This window comes from Rhinopithecus roxellana, chromosome 7, assembly GCF_007565055.1.
Source record: "Rhinopithecus roxellana isolate Shanxi Qingling chromosome 7, ASM756505v1, whole genome shotgun sequence".
Classification (NCBI taxonomy): domain Eukaryota; kingdom Metazoa; phylum Chordata; class Mammalia; order Primates; family Cercopithecidae; genus Rhinopithecus; species Rhinopithecus roxellana.
This window is the reverse complement of record NC_044555.1, coordinates 67,055,995-67,074,572: the sequence shown is the minus strand read 5'-3', so window position 1 is coordinate 67,074,572 and position 18,578 is coordinate 67,055,995. Positions and strand designations below refer to the sequence as shown.

General features: G+C 41.5%; 1 protein-coding gene across 8 annotated transcripts in view; it reads left to right on the top strand.

Annotated features, from left to right (window-relative positions):
• Positions 1-18,578, top strand: part of CASK (calcium/calmodulin dependent serine protein kinase) — a 403,174-nt gene that overhangs the window by 377,188 nt on the left and 7,408 nt on the right. For all 8 annotated transcript variants that reach the window (XM_030933848.1, XM_030933849.1, XM_030933847.1 and 5 more), the window contains 4 exons: positions 5,365-5,445; positions 5,552-5,632; positions 9,415-9,617; positions 16,936-17,019. In XM_030933848.1, coding sequence (XP_030789708.1) covers positions 5,365-5,445; positions 5,552-5,632; positions 9,415-9,617; positions 16,936-17,019 — 449 coding nt within the window. The remainder of the gene's footprint in view (positions 1-5,364; positions 5,446-5,551; positions 5,633-9,414; positions 9,618-16,935; positions 17,020-18,578) is intronic.

Genomic DNA, 18,578 nt, shown 5'->3' with positions numbered 1-18,578 from the left:
TTACCCTTGACATAGAAGGCAGGAGCCTAATGGGGTAGAATAGAATTGTTTTTTCCTCTGTCTTTTGACACTTACCTCCTATCCCAAACCATTGACCTCTCTAAGTTCTTGTCAACTTAGAATGAAGAAAGGAGGGCTTGAGAGGACAGGGGAGCCTACTGCCACCACCTGTTTGGTATCATCAGTATTTTCCTAACCAGCGGTCTTCTGGGCATCAGAACCTTCCTTGCCATGCTTGAGGGGTTGTTCTACATGTCAGTGTGTGTCACTGTTATAAGGCCCTCCTTTGAAAGAAAGTCTGAGCTTCTTAGATGGTCCTTGCAGAGACCCTTAAGTGTCTTTGTAGAACTTTGTGTTTAGGCCTATTTGTGATTCTCTAGTCAGGATATCATTGTTAGGCTTCCCTCGCCTGCAAAATAATCACTGTGAGCTCTCTTTTTAGTTTCTCTTTCTGGGAGAAGATTCCCAACTTTTTTCCTGGACTTTCTGAAATACACTGCCTGCAAAGCCTAGCATTCCTTTCTGTCACCATCTCTTCAGGTTTCTTCTGCATCATCAACCAACTCTTCCATTTTGTTCATTAGAAAGTCCAGAAGAACCATTTGCTTAGTATTATCTTTGCTTTACAAGAGATCACATTGTCAAGTATTTAATCAGCTGTTCTGCTTTTAGCTATGATGAAAGATCATCCCAATGTACAGAAGTGTCCTTATAAAGAATTGCTCTAAAAGACTGAGAAACAAATACTATTGACCTCCATTGGTGAGGCAGTTGCTTTGAGAAATATCATAGCCTTTCATACCAAACTAGATGGGCTCATGGGCCACAGATCAAACAAGATCTCGAAAGGATTTTTCTGGCTTCTTTAGAAGTTGATGGTAAAATACAGTACTCTGTTCTTCTGCTACTACTCAGTAAATTAAAATAAGGGCCATATGTTTTGTTTCCTGCTTCAAATCTTTGAGAATTCATCATATATTGATGGCAAGATCCAAACCTTATCAAATTCTGGCATTATTTGTATTTGTGGTACAAATGAAGGTTGGGAATTTTGTCATTATCTAGAACTGGTGGGAATGATAATACTAGAATTATTTCCATTTTTGTCACCAGGAAATTCTACATAGCTTGTTAAAGTGGAATTGTGTTCAGACTGTGTTACCTACAATTCCCATCATAAAGTGACAGCCTATTCGCTGAATTTGACCCATGAGTAAATTTTGTCCCTCTAACTCCCACACACAGTGTTTAAAATAAGTTTTAATAAGTCATCACATGTGAAAGTCAGGATATTTAACATAAAAATTTGGGTTTCAGAGTTCCCTTAGAAGAACAAGGAATGCAGCAATAGCAGGCCCTCTTTGTCTCGCAGTAACTCTGGGTGGTTAATGTGGCCTTTGAATGGTCACTCATTCTCCAGCACACACTGTCCACACCACTCCCTGTTTTTGCACCTGGCCCACTTCATTCAACCACATTAGCTACCTGACCCCTGCGGGCATTCAAGTATGTACTTCTTAACCCAATGCTACCAGTGTGCAATGCTCTTTTGAATTGGAGGTCTTTATAGTATTTGAAGATCTTGATAGCGTTTCCAACTGAGACAAGGATTCAATGTTAATGACTTTTTTATGGAAAAAATTCAACCTGGAAAGTAGTTACATAAATACTTAAAAGAAGTGTCTGGAATGTTAAGTAGTTTAGTAGGAAATCAGGGTAATATGAGCAAACTATGCCAGACAGTATTTCTGAATCCTTGGGAATAGATTTGATTATGGTGTGTGTAGCTTTTACAGCAAATACATTTTCTGTAACACATAAAAGGTTTCTAGCCATGTATACTTGGTGCAAAAAGCATTGTGGTGTGGCTAGAACAGCTGAACTCTAGAGGCATTGAGATTCCTCAGCCCCCAGGACTTCCAAAAGTCATTTTAGATCAAGTTACTAATGTAAACTTTTTAAAAATTTAGGAAGTTTTCATTAATTTGTTTTCTTAAATATTAGAGCCCCGAAATGTTTACATACACATATTTGAACATAGGGGATTTCTACAGTACCATTCATAGGTGTGTTTAAATTATGCTTAATACCACAAATTAGTACTGTTGACTTTAAAAGCTATTCTTTTTTTTCTGGAATACAAGCAACTCTAAAGGAAACGAAAAGTAACCCATAATCTCACTCACTGTCCTGTTGGCATTAAAAATAATAATAGGCTGTGCACGGTGGCTCATGCGTAATCCCAGCACTTTGGGAGGCCGAGGTGGGTAGATCACTTGAGGCCAGGAGTTCGAGACCAGCCTGGCCAACGTGGCAAAACCCCATCTCTACTAAAAATACAAAACTTAACTGGGTATGGTGGTGCACGCCTGTAATCCCAGCTACTTGGGAGGCTGAGGCAGGAGAATCACTTGAACCCAGGAGGCGGAGGCTGCAGCGAGCCAAGATCCTGCCACTGCTCTCCAGCCTGGGTGAAGGAGTGAGACCCTGTCTCAATAATAATAATAATAATAATAAAAGTAATAGGCACACATGGTTAGAAATTACACAGGGTACAGGACAGTACAAAGTGAAAAGCAAAAGGCTTCCATGTCTACACTCTCTGAAGAGGTTTTCTTGTAACTATTCTCGATAAAATGTCTATGCTAGTATATAAAATCCACTGGCTTTTATATAAGGTTATTGTTGAATTTCTATTAAATGAGTTTGTTTCTTAATGTGATTTATTTGCCTTGTGTTTAGAATATTGCATGATAAAGTTTATTTTGTACATATTATACTTTTATTTTACTAATATATGAAAAGCCATATTTCAATGACCCCTGTACATTTTTCATGCTGTCTCACTCCCAATGGCCTCTGTGCATGTAAGTAACCTGTTGAATGACTATGCCTCTGTGTTTTTGATGATTTTCTTTTAAGTCCTTTTTTTAATCAGCAAGCAACTTAAAACCTTTAAAAGTTCATTCTTTAAGTGCTTTCCTAATATTCTTTGTATCTCTTATTTTAAAATACCCTTTTTTTATTGTTTCTCAACCCTATGACCGTGTGGCAATTTCATTTAGACCAGAGTAACCTCTTCATGCCGCTCCTTTATGGTTAAGATATTGATGTTTAACATATTTGTTTCATTTCATTTTCATAACATAGCTGTTTGTGGTTTTGATTGTTGACATCTAACTCATTCTTATGTGTTTTTTTAAAAAAATGACAAGTCTTAATTTGGTAGGATTAGAGTTAGGGCTCTATAGAGGGACAGGTGTGTGTATATACCATTGAGAAAGCTTGTGTCATCATCATCATCTTGCTCTTTCGTGAGATGCTTGCTTATTTTTATTAAAATATATTAAAACATATCTGCTTGTCAATACACTTCTTTCGTAAGCATACTTTTTCTTGATGGAAATATCACTCAGAGGGCAATAGGTCTAAAAAATAATGCCATCAGCACTCCTGCTTTTATTTTCGCAACTCTCATCACTCCATTACTACTTCAGTGTAACTAACTAGCCCTACCACAGAGGGCCTCATGTTCATTTTAATTTTGTGAGTCTGCCATTCTGAACACAGAAAACATTTCTGGCTTTTTAGCTATTGCTAGAGGATATGCTTTAAAGACTTTCAGTCAACCTTTATAAATCAAGTTATCGAAAGAAAACAAATGCGCAAATACCCATTAATATACACTAACCTCTATTTTAATATATTGTATTTCTTTATATATTGTGATAATGGTGCTTTTTGTTTGTTTGTTTCTGATCTATTCTATTCCCAAGTATCTTATTTTGCATTTTAAGTGATTGGGCAAATCACTAATGTTAAGAATTAAGGTGATATTCACAATCATTTGGCCATATTGTTTCAAGGAGTAGAAGGTTCTCTTAATGAATGATTGGCTAAAGTAGCGCAGATTTCGGCCAGGTGCGATGGTTCACACCTGTAATCCCAACACTTCGGGAGGCCAAGACCAGCGAATCACCTGAGGTCAGGAGTTCAAGACCAGCCTGGCCAACATGGTGAAACCCCGTCTCTACAAAAATACAAAAATTGGCTGGGCATAATGGCGGGTGCCTGTAACTCGGGAAGCTGAGGCAGGAGAATTGCTTGAACCTGGGAGGCAGAGGTTGCAGTAAGCCGAGATCACACCACTGCACTCCAGCCTAGGTGGCAGAGCCAGAGTCCATCTCAAAAATAAACAAATAAATAAATAAATAAATAAATAAATAAATAATAAAGCAGCCCAGATTCCTTTATTACATCATTGAATCGATTTTACTGAATTTATTTTAACCCCTCTAAAATCCAGGGTTTATTCAATATTCTTTAAAAAAAGAAATGTCAGTATGTAACTGACAGCATTTGGGTATGACCATACAAAAATTACAGGAAACACAGACATACAATTTTAGCCCTTTTGAGAATTTCCAAATGTGTGTGAGAATTGGACCATGTTGAATTTCAACAGGAATGGGCATCTGCTCAGGAAAGTTTCGTACATTGCTTGAAATTGCTTTTATGATAGTGTTAAGAGGCAGGTTTCAGAAAATATTTGTTAAAATATTTCTCCTCAGTCTGTAGTGATTAGAGAACTCCACTTTTGCAAAGGTTTCGGAGCTCAGACCCTGCTCTATGATTCTTTCCATCCTGATCCACCACACGCAGACTGCCCATGTAATGGGCGACAAGTTTTCAGGCCCAGGAAAGCATGTAACTCTCCTTACATATTCAAGACTCTCCATTGAATGGATACCTGGGTTACAGTAAAGCTTGTGAGATGCTCATTGATAAGCTTGTGAAATAGTTACAGAACTTGCCTTAGAATCTAGCATGCCACCTTCATCAACTCTGTTGAAAGAAAGAACCATGAAGTTAAAGACCAGCTGCCCATGCATTTCTCATCCATCTTTAGAAATGATCTAGCTGGCCCCTCTCCTGGTTAACTTTAGTTGCATTCATGCTATATTCATGTTGGTCACTGTCTGTAGACTTTTTCTTTTTAGTATTACTGACTTCTTAGAATTGGAAAAATATGAACAGCATGTGGTTTCGAATGAATTCATATAATTTGTTGGATACTGCATGAAAAGATATGTAGCATCTTTTAGATTTGGACATTTTAATGCATGTGTTCAGCATCTTTGGATGCCCCTAGTTCTAAAGTGCATTTTCATGGGCTTAAAAATGAAAATTTCTCCCTAGATGCTATATGACTTAAATTACATATAAGCCATATATCGTAAGTTGGATTCATATTTTTAAGACATGGTTTTAATATAACTGTAGTTTTGCCAGTAAAATTATAATTTATGTACATGAAATAATCATTCCACAAATTCACCTTTCTTCTAAATCTTTGCGTTTTAGTGTTTGATCAATTAGATCTTGTCACATATGAAGAAGTAGTAAAACTGCCAGCATTCAAAAGGAAAACACTAGTCTTATTAGGTAAGTTTGATTGTATAAGTGGGTTGCTTATTCTCTCTTTCAAAACATTTTGTGAACATTATTAAGAGTTGTCAATTTTAACATTCTTTTTTCCTAAATGACATAGGCGCACATGGTGTTGGGAGAAGACACATAAAAAACACTCTCATCACAAAGCACCCAGACCGGTTTGCGTACCCTATTCCACGTAAGCAATGTCTCAATCTCTTTTCATTATATTTTTCCTATCACTTTTTTAACTCTATAATATATGTATTTTTTTCTGATTACATGAGGCATAACTGTTCATTGTAGGAAGTTCGTAAAATCCAAAAAAGAACAAGGAGGAAAATGAGTTAACAATAATCCCAACCCCTCTTTCCCTATAATAAGTGCTATAAATATTTTGTTATATACCCTTCTAGGCTTCTCTGCTGTATACCCTTCTAGGCTTGTCTTAGTACAGATATGTGTATAGAGTGTATGTGTGTGTGTGTGTGTGTGTGTGTGTGTGTATGTGTTTTAAATAAATTTAGGTTCATCCATTCTGTTTGTAACAATTTTTCTAACAACATGTCATACACATTACCTAGACAAATTATTCTTCGGAAAAATAAGTTTTCATAGTTGTGAAGTTTCTGATATGACAATTTTTCCCATAATTAATATTTAAATTGTTGATTTCTTATCACTTTTTAAACCCAATCAATATGCTAACAGTTGTTTCCGTAAAGATTTTCAAATCTGTAAAATTTTTAATTCTCCTTTATTTTCTGTATCTTATTCTTAACTTCTTGCCCACTTCATTTTCTCAATTGTAAAATGAAGTAATTCCAGGATTGCAGAGGGGATTTGAGATCATGAGTATGAAGCGCTTAGCAGATGATGGATGAGTAGAAGCTATCTACCACTATCGTTTCATTATTATCATCATTATTCTAAAATTTAAAATTTTAGGCAAGGCACGGTGGCTCATGCCTGTAATCCCAGCATTTTGGGAGGCTGAGGTGGGCGAATCACCTGAGGTCGGGAGTTTGAGACCAGTCTGACCAGCATGGAAAAACCCCGTCTCTACTAAAAATACAAAATTAGCTAGGCATGGTGGTGCATGCCTGTAATCCCAGCTACTCAGGAGGCCGAGGCAGGAGAATCGCTTAAACCAGAGGTGGAGGTTGTGATGAGCCAAGATGGCACCATTGCACTCCAGCCTGGGCAACAAGAGTGAAACTCCGTCTCAAAAAAATAAAATAAAATAAAATTTTCATCCCAGAAGCTTTCTAGCAGTTCAGGGTTGGAAGAGCTAAAGGAGAATGATTTTTTAAGAGCAACAGGAGAAAATGTGAAGATTGGCTGCATTCTATAGGGCCTTCACATGCCTTCCTGAAGCAATGTCACCACCACTTACAGTTATCTGTACACCTCAGAGAGCCAGGAGGCTTCATGAGACAACCTTCATCCCAAAACCCTGTCTGATTTACACAAGAAATTTATCCAGCTGGGCGCGGTGGCTCACGCCTGTAATCCCAACACTTTGGGAGGCCAAGGCGGGCGGATCACAAGGTCAGGAGATTGAGACCACGGTGAAACCCCATCTCTACTAAAAATACAAAAAATTAGCCGGGCACGGTGGTGGGCGCCTGTAGTCCCAGCTACTCAGGAGGCTGAGGCAGGAGAATGGTGTGAACCCGGGAGGCGGAGCTTGCAGTGAGCCGAGATCGCGCCACTGCACTCCAACCTGGGGGACAGAGCGAGGCTCCGTCTCAACAAAAAAAAAAAAAAAGAAAGAAATTTATCCAATAGTGCCTCATTTGGCACTACTGGGGTTTTCTAGTAAAACACTTTTAAGTGTTCTTTTAATTCTTCTTATGTCTAGATCATGAGTACAGCAAGCTTACCTAACATTTAGCTTCTTCTTAACCATGTAACAGTTGAACTTCCATGTTATTAAATGGCCAGTTAACTAGTTTGGTTTTAAAACTTACCTTTGATGACATCAATCTTGACTAGTCTTTGAAATATTTGACCCCATATGTGTATGTAACATATATCTAACTACTAAGACGACTGAAGATAGTACAACATCAATATGTTATGTCAGTTCTTTGCCGGGCACGGTGGCGCACGCCTATAATCCCAGCACTTTGGGAGGCCGAGATGGGTGGATCACGTGAGGCCAGGAGTTTGAGACCAGCCTGGCCAACGTGGTGAAACCCTATCTCTACTAAAAATACAAAAGTTAGCCAGGCATGGTGGCATGCACCTGTAGTCCCAGCTACTAGCGTGGCTGAGGCATGAGAATCACTTGAGCCCTGGAGATGGAAGTTGCAGTGAACTGAGATCTTGCCACTGCACTCCAACCTGGGCAGCAGAGCGAGACCCTGTCTCAATAAATAAATAGTAATGCCGGTTCTTCAGCTTTTGAGAGAAAGGGCTTCTCTTAAAATGTCCACATTTTGATGACCACAAGCACTTGATGTTCTAACAGGCTAGCAGGAAAGGGGGAATTCCCCATTAGTTTAGGCTCATGTACACAGGAGAGAGTAGCATAAATTTGTTCTTTCTCAAGGAAAGAAGGAAGCGAGGAAATTGGGAGAGAGAGGGAAAAAAGGGGAAGGAAGGGAGAAAAGAAAAGGGGTTAGGGAGAGAGAGAGAGAATGTTAAAACCAGTGTTCCTAGCTCATCTAGAAAAACATTTCCTAAAGTGTGTTTTGCAGGATACTGGTCCTATTAGTCTCCACAGAACTAGAGCTTATTGGCGTATACTTCAGTTACACTCACTCAGGTGAGGGGTGGGCAAACCTTTTCTGTAAAGGACCAAATAGTACACATTTGAGGCTTTAAGGCCATACAGTCTGTCACAAGCACTTGGCTCTGCTGTTGTCTCATGAAAACAACCATAGACAATATGTAAACAAAAACACATGGCTGTGTTCCAATAAAACTTTGTTTACAAAAACAGACAGTAGGTGGCCGGGTGCAGTGGCTCACACCTGTAATCCCAGCACTTTGGGAGACTGAGGCAGGCAGATCACCTGAGCTCAGGAGTTTGAGACCAGTCTGGCCAACATGGTGAAACCCCATCTCTATTGAAAATACAAAAAATAGCTGGGCATAGTGGTACATGCCTATAATCCCAGCTACTCAGGAGGCTGAGGGCACAAGAATCTCTTGAACCCAAGAGGCGGAAGTTGCAGTGAGCCGAGATTGCGCCACTGTACTCCAGCCTGGGCTACAGAGTGGGACTCTGTCTCCAAAGTAAAAAAAATAAATAAAAGACAGTAGGCCATATTTGGCCCATAAGCCAGTTTGTCACCTCCTAATTTAGGTCTTCCATAATAATTATGGCTATGTCTGGCCACAGTCATTGTGTTTTCAGTGTAATGTGCCTTTTACTGTATCCTAACATTCTCCTTTTGCAAGATGTTATAGACCATCACTTTTCTATAGAACTTTCTGTGACAATGACAGTACTTGATGTCTGCGCAGTCCAGTACAGTGGCCATTAACCACAAGTGGTTATTGAATCCTTGAAATGCCGCTAGTGAGACTGAGAAACTAAAATTTGAATTTTATTTAATTTTGGCTTATTTAAATTTAACCATATGCGGTTTTCCATTTTTTTATTCTCCTTTTTTCCTTCTACACAAGACCCAACTGCAGTAAGGCATACAGTGAGTTATATTCATCTTGGGCCATTTCATGTCTTCCTCCTGTGGTGATTCATGAAGGGATAAAATACATCTCACCTGAACACTGAAAGATTCACCAAACCAGACAACTCACTGGCTACTGTGGTGTGATGTACACAGATAAATATGGTTTCTAGAATTTAGTTCTGCAAAGCCACTGGGGGTGAGAACAGGGGATATGAGATACATGCTAAAGCATCCACAGCTTTTAGGAAGAGACTGGGTTTGAGTAAATCTGTTGGGAGCGTAGTAAGCTCATCAGCTCGGCCTTTTAAACCTCTTGTGCCATGCGGCCTTGCAGACACAACCAGACCTCCAAAGAAAGATGAAGAAAATGGAAAGAATTATTACTTTGTATCTCATGACCAAATGATGCAAGACATCTCTAATAACGAGTACTTGGAGTACGGCAGCCACGAGGATGCAATGTATGGGACAAAACTGGAGACCATCCGGAAGATCCACGAGCAGGGGCTGATTGCAATACTGGACGTGGAGCCTCAGGTAATGCCCAGCCTCCCTGAATGTCTGACATCCTGCCTGCATGCCAATAAGCACAGATTCTGAAATCAAAAATACCATCAGAAAGTCACAGGTCACATAATTTCATAAACTACAGAAAAGTGTTAGTAATGGAGGCATTGGGGGTTCACAGTCTAGAATGCCAGCTGACTAATCGTTGGACTCAGTGCACACACCAGGTATTTAAGAAGCAGACATTATTCTCTTAAGAGGTTTATTATATGCAGAAGCTCAATAAGGTTCCTGATTGGGTCTATGCCTGCCAGAAATCCTACAATCATCTGACCTCAGGATGAGGCTCTGGCACTTTGTTATCACAACAGACACCTTCCCTCTCTGGGTACAGCTCATGCTGGACCATCAGAGCCTCTGCCAGCACATTATGTTCATCTCCAGTGAGAAACTGATCCTGGGGCCTGGGTCTAAAACACAGCACTAGCTTTATGAAAGCAAGCATGAGTGAGCCCAGATGTCAAAGACAGCAGGGATGGAAACCCATGGTGTCTCTCAGCCTCTGCCATTTCCTTACCTGAGCACAATGCCTGACCCTGAGCGAAAAGTAGGAGAGGGATAAAGACCTGGAAGAGGACTCAAAAGAGAGCCAGACACAGAGATGATAAAATGGTTTCTAGATATGTCTTGCAATAGAAATTATTAAACTTGGAAAAGAGAAAGCTGAAGGCTTTACATCAAAAATGCTGACAAGCTGTTTTTTCATCTCTGAGTTCAAACCAAGTAGACATGGGAGGTAAAGCACAGTAGGAAGGATCTGGGAGTTGTAGACATCAAGGTGGGTTACAGGAGAGGCTTGTGGGTGCCCATGTGACTCCGAGTCTGCCATTTCTAGGACTGACCTGTACCAAATCTCCTTTAACACTTAGAAATAGAACCAGTATGCTACCTGCTGAAATAGTAGACCAGCTTCCCTCAAGCAGGCTGTGTTTCATCAGGAGGCTTACCTGGCTATCCTAGGCAGGGCGAATCCCTGTTCAAGGGCCACTGTATGAGACTTGGTCCCCTAACCATCCCTAAAGCAAAGACAGAACCTGTATAGCCAGAGTCTGTGTGACCTGGGACCTGACAGCTCAGTTTCTGGGCTCCAGGATCCTAATTTGTGGCCAGTGGGTTCACCCATTTCCGTTTACAACACCTGATGGCGTTCTTGAACTTGGAACTTTGGAAACCACAAAAGGATCTGTTTACGGGGCTAGGGAGGAAAGCAGCAGTATGGTGAACACTGCCATTTACTTAACAATTAACTTGGACCTATATAGAACTAAATATATGATGTGTACCACAGATTGATTTTTGTTTAACTGCTAATCCCTCCTTACTAGGGATTGGAAAAATCTTCTGGCCAGGGGTGGCTAGAGGCAAAGTCTCAATCCTGGTCCTGGTCTTCGACATCCTCTCCTTGGGTTCCACACTGGTCTTCACCTGAACGTCGTTTTCTGCTGGTAGTAATGTCTCTAGCAGTATGCTGGCTGCAGGGCTCCTCAGACTCCCTCTGCATTACCTAAGGCCACTTTCGAGGGCTTTCTGCCTTACCTGCCTCCGCTGCTGCCGCCGCCACCGCCACTGCTGCTGCTGCCGCTGCTGCTGCTGCTCCACCCGTAGCGTCCAGCTCTCCCTGTCTCCTTGCCCTTGCACAGCCATGCATTGCTCTGCACTGCTGAGTGGGAGACACTTCTCTCAGCCTCCTCAGGACACCCACAGCAGTTACTTTTACCCATTGCACTTGGCCCCAAAGCACTTCCTCACCCCGGCTGGGCACTCTCCTCTGCTCCCCTGAGTGCTGGATGAGCTCACCTGCACTCTTCTCTCCTGCTTCCTGGGTCCCTGCATCTCAGAACTGTGATGTCTCAGATCCACCTAGCCCTGAGGGCTGGCCATAGGCATCCTGGCTGCCTGAGCCTCTTTGGGCCAGCGGCCCTGGGGATAGGGATTGCCCAGGTCCTGCCCCTCCCGTTGGTCTGGTTGACTACACTCGTCCCAGGCCCTGCTGCCCAGGCCAGCCTCATGCCAGTCCTGGTCTCACAATGACCGCTGCATACCACAGTACAGCTGAGGATGCCCGCAATCTGCACCGCCTGGGCTTCACTCTTGGGCTTCTCTGCCCTCAGCCCAGTCTCTCCTCGGCTGGGCAAGGCCTTCATCCTGCCTTCAGGATGCCTGTGACCATGAACAACTTGCTTTCAGGCAGAGCCTCATTGCTCCAGGGAGGCTCTCTCCTTAGGACATTTTTATCCACCCCTCTTTCCCACTCCAGCTTCTTAGATGACCCCTCTACTGTATCTCACAGACAGTTCAATCCAACAAACTTGTATTAAGCACTTATATGCCAAGCACAGGGTCAGGGGCTAAGAATACAATTCAGAAGACAAGATGGTGAGGATGAAATTCCTGCTCATTGTACATCCAAAACTGTCCATAACAGAAGGGCCTTGTGGCATTTTTTAAAATCCTCTCACTTCTGCCAAACTACATGTGGACCATAAGAAAACCACCTAACACGTGTCCAACTCTTTTAGTGCAGGTCTAATACTGTATGCCATCTTATTTCAGACAACTGAGGCCCAATTGAGCACGTCTAATAACACTATATGATAAGATGTTGTGGTCCAACTTTAAAGCTACAGGATGATGGTAAAGACATTAAACTAGAAAGAAATTAATAACCTGGCTTCTTATAAAATAGTAATAGATTATATTCTTATAGTGCTGTATATTTTGCCAGGCATTATGACTCCTTACCTTATCCTTGTAACCCTATGAGCTAGAGATCAGTATCTACTTTTGTAGATGGAGAAACCAAGGCTTAACATACTTGTGACTCGATTAAGGCTTTACAGTCAATTGAAAGTGAGGTGTGAAGTTGAACTCTGTTGAGTTTTAAATTTTTATTCTTTTACAGTAAATCCCCACTTCCTTTCATTGTACCACCCTAGAAGAGGTAACCCTGGGAATCCTTAAGATGGTTCACCTTATCCATAGTAGTACAATTTAAAGCCTCCTTTTTTTTTTTTTAATGTTCAGAAAAATCTATAATTCAGTCAAACCTAAGAAAAACTGCAGAATTTATTTCTCATGAAAATAAAGCTATGGCTCAGAAAATAATCTGTGCCCCTAAAGCTGAAACTGTCATAGCCACATTGTGTAATCAGAGCTTAATGTGATGGTTTTAGATTTTAACTTTATTCTGATGTATCCATTTGTAGCATGAAAAAGTTAATAGTAGCAGAATATTTGTAATTTTGCTTTTGCCCACAGAGGAAGAGGTCATCATCAAGAGGTAGCGTACAGTCTTGTTAGGAATCCATACTTTAAAACAAGAGCCAGGTTCTGAACCAGAGACTATTTTGTGAAATCAGTTAGCTCTCTTGAGATGGGTTCCAGGGTCACTGCACTCTTCCTAAACCCTTAGATTTTTGTACCAAATGACTCAGATGCTTGCCCCTGTGTGGCTTTTAAGCTTGCAAACCAAAATAGATATCTGCATCTTATACACTTGGGTCAAATGAGTTTCTATTCCTTGAAGATAATAACCTGAGATTAATTATTGGCCATAACCAAGCCATAGAATCAATTTATCTCCACAAATATTAATGTTACTTTGACTATCTAAATGTAGCATGCTTTCAGTGGTCTTTCTAGAGCATGCTCTTTCTCTCCCTGTCCGTATCTGTCCCTGTTTCTCCTCTCTCTCTCTCTCTCTGTCTTTCTCTCTCTCTTTCACATACGCACACTCATACTCTCTCTCTGTCTCTCTCTCTCCCTCCCTCTCTCTCTCTCTTCCTCTCTCTCCCTCTCTGTCTCTCTCTCTGTCCCTGTCTCTCTCTCCAAATCCCAGAGAGATTCAGAGAGAAATATTTGCCCATGAACATTAAAAAATTTGTGCCTCATCCTGAGTCAGAAAGGAAGAGGGCTTAGAGTTCATCTTTAAGTCACCTGTTAACTGCCTGGGAGAGGGGAATCCTTGTGAGCAATTCCATTTCCTGTCCCTGAAGTAACTCTGAACCTCAGTCAGGCTGCCACAGCACCAAAAGTGGCACCCACTGAGACCCGTAAGTAGTGCAGAGTATGGCACAAAGACCTTGAAGAACAAGTGAGGAAATGTGTGGTGAGTCTGCTGAAAATACGAGGCCGACTAGACAGGAAAATCTCAATCAGGATTTGAGGCATCTTAGAATTTTTGAAAGTACAGTAATAAAGTACAGGAATAGAAAAAGCCACAAAAAGGAGGAGAGAGCAAATATGCTAACCACAGGGCTACTTTAGTTACTGTGATAAATATTAAATTTGGCTCTGAACTTCCTGACAACCAGGGCAAAAAAAGGAAATCAAGGAATATAACCTGATTCGTAGACATAAGAGGCATCTGGCAATGTGAGGAACATGGCCACCATTGATGGTTTTATGCAGTAAGTGCAGTCTATGGATATAGACCAAGGACATGAATGCAGTGCAGAGATGGGCAATCTGCAGAAAGCTAAACTAATGTTCCAAACAGTTTGTTTTCTGCTGTTGTAATGTGATAGCTGGAATGGAAAACATGAGAAGGATTGGGTACCTGGCAGGCTGGGCCACTGAGTGGAGAAAAAAACCATTTCATGCCCAGGGTGTCATTCTCTACTTTATCCGTGAGTTCCGTTCAGCATCCAGGCTGGGTGGACTTCCATCTAGAACTCAGAGTAGCTTTGGAGATAGAAGCAAATAGGGTTCTTTCCCATCTCAGTTGCCCAGAAGCAGGCTATGGGATGGGTATATGTGTGTGACCAGGGGTAGGGGTGATGAGAAAACCTTGTCTCAGCTGACCCTGTATTCACCTGATCTATGAGTATAGGAAGGAAGGAAAAAAGGCCTAAGATAATACTGACATAAAGGATATTTCTAAGTGAAGATCCCTGTTAGCTTGCTTGACCTATATATGGACTTCATCATAATGTTTGTTCCTTGCTAAAGTCTTCAGTCACAAAAGGATTGGCAAAGAAATTGCCAGTTACCTCTTTCAAAAATTAACATATATGCAAGCTTCAAGAGCTTTCTTGCCAGGCGTGGTGGCTCAAGCCTGTAATCCCAGCACTTTGGGAGGCCGAGACGGGTGGATCACGAGGTCAGCAGATCGAGACCATCCTGGCTAACAAGGTGAAACCCCGTCTCTACTAAAAATACAAAAAACTAGCCGGGCGACGTGGCGGGCGCCTGTAGTCCCAGCTACTTGGGAGGCTGAGGCAGGAGAATGGCGTGAACTCGGGAGGCGGAGCTTGCAGTGAGCTGAGATCCAGCCACTGCACTCCAGCCTGGGCGGCAGAGCGAGACTCCGTCTCAAAAAAAAAAAAAAAAAAAAAAAAAGAGCTTTCTTACCAGAGGAATCAGAGCCTAGGACTTTAAGAATTAAAGAACTTTGATGGATAAATACAATGTACCAGTCTCCCTCAACCCACAAGAAGATGCTGTGTGACTAAAATTCAGAAATATAATCCTAGTGAAAGTCAACCTTGCACTAAAAAAAGAAAGAAGCTTTCATGTCAAATTTGTCTCTTACATGCCTATACACACAAAGAGGCTAAGAGAGTCCCTTCAGCCAAGAGAGTAGAGTGCTCTGTAGATGAACCTGCCTTAAAAGACAAGATAAATTCTGTGCAAATTATATCTACTATTTTTACATTTTAATTTTTTTATAAGGGCAGTTTATGCTGGGTACCATATTGGCCATGAGTGAGACAGCTGAAGAAGACACAGTCCCTGCCCTGATGGAGGGTACCCGCTAGTCCCTGGGGTCTTGGGTTTCCCATGTGATGGGTACTTCAGGAACACATGGGAGGGTCTCAGAGCTCACAAAGGACTTCCCAGAGAAAAGAGCATCAGTACTGAGTTCTGAAGGATTACTCAGCCAAGCAAAAGGGCGAGTGGGGAAGAGGAAGAGAGGATGGGAGGTCCAGGCAGAGGGAGTAGTAAGTCAAAAGGCCACAAAGCCAGAAGAGAGTCTGGCCCTTTCTGGAACTGAAAGTAGTTCAGGACGGCTGGCCCGTGGAGGCAAAGGGGCAGAGAGAAGGACTGAAGAGGTTAAGCACAGGCATGCTTATGAGGGAGAGAGGTGACATTCATGCTGAGGAGTATACATTTTATCCTGCGGCCAAGAGGGAACTGTTGAATTCTGAGCAGGAGAGCCATGGGTTTTGAATTTCAGAAAGATCATTCCAGTAGCAGGGTAGAGTGTCGATTGGAAAGCAGCAAAACCAGAGGCAAGGCGACTAGTCTAATTACTATGACAATAAGCCGGGCAAAAGATGGAGCAATAGGAATAGCACGAAGCAAGCAAATTTAAAGACCATTTAGAAAGCAAAATATGTGGGGAGCAGGATAGTTAAATTCTTGTGTAAATGACAGCAAGATATTTACCCCAGCGCATATGAATTAATCACATGTCAGTCACTTGTGAATTGGGTATCTGTATGTGTTGGGTTTTGTTCCTTGGAAGGGAGTTTGTAACCTCCAAGATAATCATATCCTCCTGGGGAGGAGCTGAAACAGTAATCCCTTAGCAGAATTAACTCCCGCAGCGTCTGATTGCAGCGTTGCAGTATATCTATCCAAACTAGTAGCTTGCAGTTAGAGGTTTTCAGTGCCTTGGAAGGGAACTGAAAGGGATCTCAGAGGCCCTTCTCTCTTGAATGCAGCGATTTTTCATGGGCCTACACATTGCCCACAGCCACACAGTGTCTTTAGCGACAGGACTAAGACACAAAGTCTAGGGCTCCTAACTCCAGCCCTGGGCAAGCTTCCCCCTTCCCCAGGAGTCCCAGGGGGCTTTTCAGCAGAGCAACGCACTGCTACAGTGGACAGATTTGCTAGCAGTCCTTGGCTAGCAATTTGAAATTTGAAATGTGAGGGAGTGGCCTCCAGATTAGTGGTAAAACCAGCCTGCAGGTCCAAGTCTCTCCTTAAATGCATTTCCTGTGGATTAAAATTCAGGCTACAACTAATAGCCAGGTTTAAATGGACATTAACCAACATAATCAGTGTTAACTTTTATGAAGAAAAACAGATTGATTCATGAGTCGTAAGAAAAATGTCCAGTTTGCCAACTTTTATTGTCTGATGGCTATTGTCCATCCTCTAGAAAAAAAGTAATATAAGTTATGTATAAAGTTGGTAAATTTAATAATACCTTGCCAAAAATTTGAGCCAAGGGCTTGAAATTTTCAGTTGTATAAAAATATTTGTAGACTCATTTGAAAGTTACATTAGTTATTTCTTCTTTTAAGTCTGGATTTTTTTTTTTTTTTTCTTAACACAGGCACTGAAGGTCCTGAGAACTGCAGAGTTTGCTCCTTTTGTTGTTTTCATTGCTGCACCAACTATTACTCCAGGTTTAAATGAGGTAAGAATCAATCTGTTTTTCCCCAAATAAGCCGTAAGGATCAAGCCTTAGTCCCCAGCACAGTCAGAAGCCTGTCAACCTACATTTGCAGCAAGGCTGCTCTGGTGAAATGGGATGTGGAGTAGAATGCTACATGGGACAGCCTTATCAGTAAGTTGACTTCTAAAATCTGAGGACAAACCCCCTCACTCCCACCAGGACCAAGGCATCCCAGGTGTCTCACAACCTCCAGGGCTGCCAGCCTACTCCCTCCCCAGTTAGAGGTTGTGCGGCCCGTGGAGTGGAACCTTTGTGGAATTTCTCTCCAGGCCCCTGGAGACTACCAAACCTAGAAATTAGCTCTGTCCACTGTCAAGCCAGCTCAAGTCAGAAACTGCCACAGACGTGGTACTCATGAGAGTTGGCTGCCGACTTAGAAGGTTTTCCATTGCTGAGCAGATCCAAAGGGTAGTTACCATGTGTCTGCTAAGTGTAGCAGTGCCTATCTGCTATAGGTTCCTTAGTTAAGGGGAGACTCTTATACAAAGTTATCCTGAAGACAGTTGCTTTCATAGGTTCTAGAAATCATCAGAGGACTCGACTCTGTTCAGTCAACACTGACCTAAACTCACCCAAGCTTAAAATCTAGTTAAATCAAGGCTTGGAAATTTTCCCTTTGTGTACCTTTAAGGAAGATTCAGGATTTTGATTTACCTATGTTACTCATATTTTCCGTCATGTTTTTGTCATTCCATCTGCAAGAGATATATTCCTTTGTAAAATTCTACTTTCCCATCTTTTTTAATACACAAGCATGTTTGAAACTCCACATTGTGGTTAGCTTTTATCCTTCAGTTGCCATGTATTTTTCTTGAATCATCATCTTTGCTTTGTTTTTGTTTTGCCTGTTTTCCTGCCCTTTTACTAATTTTCCATAGCTGCCAAAATGGTGCAGAAAATTGCCTGTAAGTACCAGCTAGGAGGTAGTGAAATACAGCCTTGTTTCTTTTAATAGATTTAGAATGTAGACACTTTGTTCCCACAAATCCTTGCTTTTGCTGTTAGAATAAAGGCATTTTGTTTTCACTGAGTTAAACCCTGCTCACGTGTGAGTCAAGCACACAGACAAGCTGTTGTCGAGGAAGAGACTGACAAATATAGCTTCATCTTAAAAGATTCTTAAGAGGGAGCTTTATTTTTCTGTAAAGAGACCTACATTAAAAATGTGATACTTTCAGCCATAAATTTTCTTGAATATTTTCATCAGCCCAGCTTGCTGAGCAAATCATAAACTCTGCTAGTGGTTTTTGAAGCTCAGGACTATATATTCAAATAGAATCCCGTGTGCCAGAGAGTGATGTTGTAGGAATTGTTCCTTTTCATCCTGGTAGGAAGCACTCCTGTCTTTGGGTGAATGCACGTTTGCTAAAATGGTGGGTTTTTTTGTTTGTTTGGTTGGTTGGTTTTTTTGCATTGTATTGGTTATTAAGTAAAGCCACAGTGAAAATACTATGCTTTTTAAGTGCAAGCAGAACTAGAAGGTGATGATTAACTGGGGTCTTAGCTACACTGTAGTACTT